Here is a 10000-nt window from a genome sequence, read left to right as displayed (position 1 = left end):
CACTACCCACTGCCCCCTACCCACTATCCACTGCCCCCTACCCCCTACCCCCTACCCACTATCCCCTACCCACTATCCCCTACCCACTACCCACTGCCCCCCTACCCCCTGCCCCCTACCCACTATCCCCTACCCCCTGCCCCCTACCCACTATCCCCTACCCACTATCCCCTACCCACTACCCACTGCCCACTACCCCCTGCCCACTACCCCCTGCCCACTGCCCCCTGCCCACTGCCCACTACCCCCTGCCCACTGCCCACTACCCACTACCCCCTGCCCACTGCCCACTACCCACTACCCACTGCCAACTGCCCACTGCCCACTGCCAACTGCCCGGCCAGAGCCCTACACCCCTCCACCCCTCAGCACTCCACCCCTCCACCCCTCAGCACTCCACCCCTCCACCCCCCATCCCTCCGCCCCTCTACCCCTCCGCCCCTCCACCCCGCTCTGTGAGCCATCGTGCAGCTCAAAACTTCTGTAAACAATTGACACAGCCAGCACCTGTGCCTCAGCCCACAGGGAGGAAGCCCCAAACGACTGGGAAAACCAAACCTTTACAGCCCCGAGTCAAGTAGTCTCCTCCGTGGAATACAGGAAATACTACTTTATATGAGCTCAGCAACACAGCCCCAAGTCAAGTAGTCTCCTCCATGTAATACAGGAAATACTACTTTATATGAGCTCAGCAACACAGCCCCGAGTCAAGTAGTCTCCTCCGTGGAATACAGGAAATACTACTTTATATGTGCTCAGCAACACAGCCCCAAGTCAAGTAGTCTCCTCCATGTAATACAGGAAATACTACTTTATATGAGCTCAGCAACACAGCCCCGAGTCAAGTAGTCTCCTCCGTGGAATACAGGAAATACTATCACCATCTGAATGGTTATGGGTCTGAATGGTTATGGGTCTGAAAGTCACTGAGCTCTTCAGTAAGGCCCATTCTACTGCCGACGTTTGTCTATGGAGATTGCATGGCTGTGTGCTTGATTTTATACACCTGTCAGAAACGGGCAGTGGCTGAACTAGCCGAATCCACTCGTTTGAAGGGGTGTCCACATACTTTTGTATATATAGTGTATGTAGACCTTGTTAAAACAGAAAAGCATGGCTACTGTTGAACAGGTCCGGTCTAACACAACAACACACTGTATCCTATAAATCACACAATTATAAATCCCCATGTACATGTCCAACTGAGAGTGATGTATTGTCCTCCAGCTGCAGCAGTGGGTTGTGGTACAGCATGGAGGTTCTCCAGATGGGTTCCTCAACACTGTAAAAGCTGTAGTTTACAGCCTGGCTGGCCAACAGCTACACCGTTGATATAATCCTGAGATTTTTTTTTCTACAATTTAATTACAGATTAGAGGTTTACAACGACTCTCACTCTCCATTCCTCAGCTCCTAGCGACTCACAGCTCTACTGGACTGGGATACGTCCCAAAAGGCTCCCTATTACCTATATAGCGCACTATTTTGGACCAGAGCCTTATGAAGCCCAGATGTCATCAAAGTGTGCAACAGGACAGTGTACTGTCTTCACTCTTGTTGTTTTTATTAAATCGTTTTAATTAAATCGTTTAAAAGAAAATCATAGCTACAGTTTGTTTTGCTAGGGATTCCACGACGCGTTCAGCCTTCACGGCTCGGACCGCAAGTCTCCCAGATTCCTGTTAAGTTGCAGATAGTTGCTAGCCATCATGAAAACGGATCAGGCTAACGCTAGCAATGCTAGCCGTCATGAAAACGGATCAGGCTAACGCTAGCAGTGCGAGCCATCGTGAAAACGGATCAGGCTAACGCTAGCAGTGCTAGCCATCATGAAAACGGATCAGGCTAATGCTAGCAGTGCTAGCCATCATGAAAACGGATCAGGCTAATGCTAGCAATGCTAGCCCACCAGTGTTTTTATCCACAGATGGACACAAACGCGTCAGGTGTAACACAATCAATCACAAAATGAAGAGAACCATTTTAAATTCAGGCTGTAACAACAACATCTGAATGGAATCCATTTTAAATTCAGGCTGTAACACCAACATCTGAATGGAATCCATTTTAAATTCAGGCTGTAACAACAACATCTGAACGGAATCCATTTTAAATTCAGGCTGTAACAACAACATCTGAATGGAATCCATTTTAAATTCAGGCTGTAACAACAACATCTGAATGGAATCCATTTTAAATTCAGGCTGTAACAACAACAACTGAATGGAATCCATTTTAAATTCAGGCTGTAACAACATCTGAATGGAAGCCATTTTAAATTCAGGCTGTAACAACAACATCTGAATGGAATCCATTTTAAATTCAGGCTGTAACAACAACATCTGAACGGAATCCATTTTAAATTCAGGCTGTAACAACAACATCTGAATGGAATCCATTTTAAATTCAGGCTGTAACAACAACAACTGAATGGAATCCATTTTAAATTCAGGCTGTAACAACATCTGAATGGAAGCCATTTTAAATTCAGGCTGTAACAACAACATCTGAATGGAATCCATTTTAAATTCAGGCTGTAACACCAACATCTGAATCCCAAATTACACCCTATTCCCTAGATGGTGCCCTACTTTGGACCAGGATCCATAGGGCTAGGGAACAAGGACGCATCGAGGACCGTGGTGGTCAGATGCCCTTTCTGATAAGACCTGTCCTGTCAGTGAATTCATCTACCCACTGAGGCCTAGCCCTGCCTGGTGGTCAGTGTGAAGCAGGGGGGGTAGAGTACTCCCTGTGGCCCCGGAACCATCACTCACCTGGGGGCAGGTCTGGGTCGGACGGGGCGGCTTGCTGGAGACGGCGCGGCTTGCTAAGGGTCTTGGAGCTCTCTGAGGCGCTGCGACTCGTGGAGCTGGAACCACTCTCATGGTCGTCCTGTACAGGAAAACAAACACACACACACACACACACACAGAGATTTAATAAATGCTTTTTATTGTTTATTTCACTTTGGTTTATTATCTATTTCACTTGCTTTGGCAATGTGTTTCCCATGCCAATAAAGCACTTAAATTGAATTGAATTATAAGAAAGACAGAGAGAGAGACACAGAGAGAGAGAGAGAGAGAGAGAGAGAGACAGAGAGACAGAGAGAGAGAGAGACAGAGACAGAGAGAGACAGACAGAGACAGAGAGAGACAGAGAGAGAGAGAGAGAGACAGAGAGAGACAGAGAGAGAGAGAGACAGAGACAGAGAGAGACAGAGAGAGAGAGAGAGAGACAGAGAGAGAAACAGAGAGAGAGAGAGAGAGAGAGATAGAACCCATATTTATGTTTATTTAATTTCCCTTGTGAACTTTTACTGTTTGCACATCGTTACAACACTGTATATAGACAATGACATGTGTAATGTGTATAACCCCTTGAAACGTGAGCGTAATGTTTACTGTTCATTTATTATTATATTTATTATCTATTTCACCTGCTTTAACAATGTAAACATGTGTTTCCCTGCCAATAAAGGCCCTTGAATTGAAACGAGAGAGAGAGACATCAGCAGAGGATTAGGTGTAGGGGGGTCAAGAAGGGCAAGGGGTCACAAGGCTGCTGGGGAGGGAGGGAGGGAGGGAGGGAGGGAGGGGTCACAAGGCTATTGCAGAGGGAGGGAGGGAGGGAGGGAGGGGTCACAAGGCTGCTGGGGAGGGGAGGGAGGGAGGGAGTGAGGGGAGGGAGGGAGGGGTCACAAGGCTGCTGCAGAGGGGAGGGAGGGAGGGAGGGAGGGGTCACAAGGCTGCTGGGGAGGGAGGGAGGGAGGGAGGGAGGGAGGGAGGGAGGGAGGGAGGGAGGGAGGGAGGGAGGGAGGGAGGGAGGGAGGGAGGGAGGTGTAGACATCCACCAGTAACCCTCCTCTCTGGTTTACAACCTCCTCCTTATGAACCCTAATCAATACCATACACACCACACACACACACACACACACACACACACACCTCGGCATCAGGTGGTTAACATGGCAGTCTGAGAACTCAGCATTATTCTGACGAACCTAAAGGTGTCAAAACCAAACACAAATTGGCTGCATAACCCCCTCCTCCCCCTCCTCCTCCCCCTCTCCTCTCCTCCCTCCTCCCTCTCCTCCTCCTCCTCCTCCTCCTCTCCTCCTCCTCCTCCTCCTCCTCCTCTCCTCCTCCTCCTCCTCCTCCTCCTCCTCCTCCTCCCCCTCTCCTCCTCCTCCTCCTCCCTCCTCCTCCTCCTCCTCCTCCTCCTCCCTCTCCTCCTCCTCCTCCTCCCTCCTCCTCCCTCCTCCTCCTCCCTCCTCCTCCTCCCCCTTTCTCTCCTCCTCCTCCTCCTCCTCCCTCCTCCTCCTCCTCCCCTCTCCTCCTCCTCCTCCTCCCTCCTCCTCCTCCTCTCCTCCTCCTCCTCCTCCTCCTCCTCCTCCCCTTCTCTCCTCCTCCTTCCCCTTCTCCTCCCCCTCCCTCTCCTCCTCCTCCTCTCCTCCTCCCCCTTCCCCATTCTCCTCTCCTCCTCCCCCACTCTCCTCTCCTCCTCCTCCCCCTCCCCATTCTCCTCTCCTCCTCCTCCCCCCCTCTTCTCCCCCTCCCCTCCAGCCTCCCCACCCCTCCCTCCTTCTCCCCCTCCCCTCCAGCCTCCCCACCCCTCCCTCCTTCTCCCCCTCCCCTCCAGCCTCCCCACCCCTCCCTCCTTCTCCCCCCTCCCCTCCAGCCTCCCCACCCCTCTCCTCCCTCCTTCCCCCCTCCCCTCCCTCCTCTTATAGTGTGACAGCTCTCCAGCCATCCATTCTAACCTCTAGGTTTGACAGGAGGTGATCAGATCAGCCCTGTGCTTGTGGTGTTGGTGTAGTAATGAAGATGTCATTTAAACATACTTTAAGGAGGTGGACTGGATGAATCCGTTTCCCCCGGTCGGTCGGTGGGCTAAAGTAAACACAGCGATGCCAAAACAGATGAAGACTGTCTGGTGAAAATATTTACACTAAGCTCCTCACACACACACACACACACACACACACACACACACACACACACACACACACACACACACACACACACACACACACACACACACACACACACACACACACACAGAGCCGCCGGCAGAGGGTTTTCCGTGGCCCAGCTCGGTGGGAACTGGTAAACAGAATGTGGAGGAATAATAAATATCTCATCAAGGTTGGGAATTATAGAAATTGGCAACGATAGGAAATAGATTACAGTCTGATTATCTCACACTTCATTTGTAAACATTCCATCACTTCAAAACGCTGCATCTACCATGTTTACGGACAGATATTTAAATACAGATACAACCACCACGGGGTCTGACACTGACAATGAGTATAGGGGGGCCCTGGGGAGGGGGGGGCCTGGGGAGGGGTCTGGGGGGGGGTCGGGGGAGGGTCTGGGGGGCTCCTGGGGGGGGTCTGGAGGGGCTCCTGGGGAGGGTCTGGGGGGCTCCTGGGGAGGGTCTGGGGGGGCTCCTGGGGGGGTCTGGGGGGCTCCTGGGGAGGGGCTGGGAGGGGCTCTTGGGGAGGGTCTGGGGGGTGCTCCTGGGGGGGTCTGGGGAGGGTCTGGGGGGGCTCCTGGGGGGCTCCTGGGAAGGGTCTGGGGGGGGCTCCTGGGGAGGGTCTGGGGGGGTAGAGGAGGTAAAGGGCTTGGAGGTGGGATTTTCTGCCTGGCCTCCATGTCAACTCAGCTGTTGCCCTGTAGAGCAGAGATGACGGCCGGCAGAGAGCAGAGACGCCCTGCCAGTGTGAGTGACAGGAGATCGGGGGGGGGGGGGGGGGGGACCCCCTACCCAGGACCCACGGAGGGTTAGGGCACAGGAAAGCCAAGCATGACCTCTCACCCCCCTCTGCCCCTGTAGACGTCTGGCTCTAGCGGTCCTGCTCCGAGGTCTTGTCTGAGGGGGGGGGACGACAAACGACTGGAAAAACAAAAGGCCAAAGCCATCCATCACGTGACTCCACTCGCTCCAATGTGAAGACACAACAGAGCATTTGAAGTCAAGCAAGTCGCGCTTTTCAGCTCGCTCAGATGGCGTCTCATAGGAACAGGTTGAGCTAGTCCGGGAGGCTCAGTGCTGCCCCCCTCTCAGTGAGGAAGTCAAGCTGAAGGCCGTCCGGGGTACTGCAGGCTGACGTCACCCAATACAACTTCTGTGTGCAAGTTTAACATAAATCAGTTCAAGGACATCCACTATATATACAGCAGTATGGACACCCCTTCATACACTATATATACAGCAGAATGGACACCCCTTCATACACTATATATACAGCAGTATGGACACCCCTTCATACACTATATATACAGCAGTATGGACACCCCTTCATACACTATATATACAGCAGTATGGACACCCCTTCATACACTATATATACAGCAGTATGGACACCCCATCATTCACTATATATACAGCAGTATGGACACCCCTTCATACACTATATATACAGCAGTATGGACACCCCTTCATACACTATATATACAGCCGTATGAGGACACCCCTTCATACACTATATATACAGCAGTATGGACACCCCTTCATTCACTATATATACACAGCAGTATGGACACCCCTTCATTCACTATATATACAGCAGACTGAGGACACCCCTTCATTCACTATATATACAGCAGTATGGACACCCCTTCATTCACTATATATACAGCAGTATGGACACCCCTTCATACACTATATATACAGCAGTATGGACACCCCTTCATTCACTATATATACAGCAGTGTGGACACCCCTTCATTCACTATATATATACAGCAGTATGTGGACACCCCTTCATCCACTATATATACAGCAGTATGGACACCCCTTCATCCACTATATATACACAGCAGTATGGACACCCCTTCATTCACTATATATACAGCAGACTGAGGACACCCCTTCATTCACTATATATACAGCAGTATGGACACCCCTTCATTCACTATATATACAGCAGTATGGACACCCCTTCATCCACTATATATACAGCAGTATGGACACCCCTTCATCCACTATATATACACAGCAGTATGGACACCCCTTCATTCACTATATATACAGCAGACTGAGGACACCCCTTCATTCACTATATATACAGCAGTATGGACACCCCTTCATTCACTATATATACAGCAGTATGGACACCCCTTCATACACTATATATACAGCAGTGTGGACACCCCTTCATTCACTATATATACAGCAGTGTGGACACCCCTTCATTCACTATATATATACAGCAGTATGGACACCCCATCATTCACTATATATACAGCAGTATGGACACCCCTTCATACACTATATATACAGCAGTATGGACACCCCTTCATACACTATATATACAGCAGTATGAGGACACCCCTTCATACACTATATATACAGCAGTATGGACACCCCTTCATTCACTATATATACAGCAGTATGGACACCCCTTCATACACTATATATACAGCAGTATGGACACCCCTTCATCCACTATATATACACAGCAGTATGGACACCCCTTCATTCACTATATATACAGCAGACTGAGGACACCCCTTCATTCACTATATATACAGCAGTATGGACACCCCTTCATACACTATATATACAGCAGTATGGACACCCCTTCATACACTATATATACAGCAGTATGGACACCCCTTCATTCACTATATATACACCAGTATGAGGACACCCCTTCATACACTATATATACAGCAGTATGGACACCCCTTCATACACTATATATACAGCAGTATGGACACCCCTTCATACACTATATATACAGCAGACTGAGGACACCCCTTCATACACTATATATACAGCAGTATGGACACCCCTTCATACACTATATATACAGCAGTATGGACACCCCTTCATACACTATATATACAGCAGTATGAGGATGGGGGGGCTGCTAGCTCTACTAAACTATAGACTGGAAGGGATGGGGGGGCTGCTAGCTCTACTAAACTATAGACTGGAAGGGATGGGGGGCTGCTAGCTCTACTAAACTATAGACTGGAAGGGATGGGGGGCTGCTAGCTCTACTAAACTATAGACTGGAAGGGATGGGGGGGGGGCTGCTAGCTCTACTAAACTATAGACTGGAAGGGATGGGGGGGCTGCTAGCTCTACTAAACTATAGACTGGAAGGGATGGGAGGGGCTGCTAGCTCTACTAAACTATAGACTGGAAGGGATGGGAGGGGCTGCTAGCTCTACTAAACTATAGACTGGAAGGGACGGGGGGCTGCTAGCTCTACTAAACTATAGACTGGAAGGGATGGGGGGCTGCTAGCTCTACTAAACTATAGACTGGAAGGGATGGGGGGCTGCTAGCTCTACTAAACTATAGACTGGAAGGGATGGGGGGGGCTGCTAGCTCTACTAAACTATAGACTGGAAGGGATGGGGGGGCTGCTAGCTCTACTAAACTATAGACTGGAAGGGATGGGGGGGCTGCTAGCTCTACTAAACTATAGACTGGAAGGGATGGGGGGGCTGCTAGCTCTACTAAACTATAGACTGGAAGGGATGGGGGGGCTGCTAGCTCTACTAAACTATAGACTGGAAGGGATGGGGGGGCTGCTAGCTCTACTAAACTATAGACTGGAAGGGATGGGGGGGGCTGCTAGCTCTACTAAACTATAGACTGGAAGGGATGGGGGGCTGCTAGCTCTACTAAACTATAGACTGGAAGGGATGGGGGGGCTGCTAGCTCTACTAAACTATAGACTGGAAGGGATGGGGGGGGATGCTAGCTCTACTAAACTATAGACTGGAAGGGATGGGGGGGATGCTAGCTCTACTAAACTATAGACTGGAAGGGATGGGGGGGCTGCTAGCTCTACTAAACTATAGACTGGAAGGGATGGGGGGGCTGCTAGCTCTACTAAACTATAGACTGGAAGGGATGGGGGGGCTGCTAGCTCTACTAAACTATAGACTGGAAGGGATGGGGGGGCTGCTAGCTCTACTAAACTATAGACTGGAAGGGATGGGGGGGCTGCTACTAAACTATAGACTGGAAGGGATGGGGGGCTGCTAGCTCTACTAAACTATAGACTGGAAGGGATGGGGGGGGCTGCTACTAAACTATAGACTGGAAGGGATGGGGGGGCTGCTACTAAACTAAACATTAGTCAAACTGGTCATTTTCACAGTGTTCCACTGGATTAATGAGAGCGAGGATCCAACAGAAAGCTCGCTGGATAAACACGTTCTAATGTTATTGTTGATTTTCCTCTCCTGGGCCCAGTGAACTCAGAGTGACATCAAAGCAGTGTGGCTGGAGAGAGGGAGGGAGGGGGAGTGAGAGGGAGGGAGGGATGGGAGAGAGGGGTGGGGGGAGTGAGAGGGGGAGGGAGGGAGGGAGGGGAGAGAGGGAGTGGGGGTGAGAGAGGGAGAGGGAGGGAGGGGAGAGAGGGGTGGGGGAGTGAGAGAAGGAGGGAGGGGGAGAGAGGGGTGGGGGGAGTGAGAGAGGGAGGGAGGGGAGAGAGAGAGAGAGGGAGTGGGGGGTGAGAGAGGGAGGGAGGGGAGAGAGGGAGGGAGGGGAGAGAGAGGGAGGGGGAGAGAGAGGGAGGGGAGAGAGAGAGGGAGGGGAGAGAGAGAGGGAGGGGGAGAGAGAGAGGGAGGGAGGGAGAGAGGGAGGGAGAGAGGTGGGGGGAGTGAGAGAGGGAGGGAAGAGAGGGGTGGGGGGAGTGAGAGAGGGAGGGAGGTAGGGGAGAGAGGGGTGGGGGGGTGAGAGAGGGGTGGGGGGAGTGAGAGAGGGAGGGAGGTAGGGGAGAGAGGGGTGGGGGGGGGTGAGAGAGGGAGGGAGGGGGAGAGAGGGGTACTGGTCGGTGGAGCGAGGACAAACGAACGCCCAAGCAGTGAGAAAATAAATGGAGGGTAACCCGATAGGTCCTTATCGCTAACAGACTACCCCTCCTCCAACCGCCCCCCAGGTCTGACACGCTGAGGCCTTGTCCCCCCATGTCACGACCCACGCAGAGAGAGACGTCCCTGGGGAGGCCCGGGGCAATCAGACC

The 10000-nt window shown here is 51.4% G+C and overlaps 1 protein-coding gene across 1 annotated transcript in view; it reads right to left on the bottom strand.

Annotated features, from left to right (window-relative positions):
• The window catches only part of LOC106590749 (vacuolar protein sorting-associated protein 13B), a 258600-nt gene that overhangs the window by 178948 nt on the left and 69652 nt on the right, over positions 1-10000 (bottom strand). The window contains exon 5 of the mRNA XM_045713900.1: positions 2778-2895. Coding sequence (XP_045569856.1) covers positions 2778-2895 — 118 coding nt within the window. The remainder of the gene's footprint in view (positions 1-2777; positions 2896-10000) is intronic.

This window comes from Salmo salar, unplaced genomic scaffold (assembly GCF_905237065.1).
Source record: "Salmo salar unplaced genomic scaffold, Ssal_v3.1, whole genome shotgun sequence".
NCBI lineage: Eukaryota > Metazoa > Chordata > Actinopteri > Salmoniformes > Salmonidae > Salmo > Salmo salar.
Note: the sequence above shows the minus strand (reverse complement) of the source record. Positions and strands in the feature narration are given on the sequence as shown.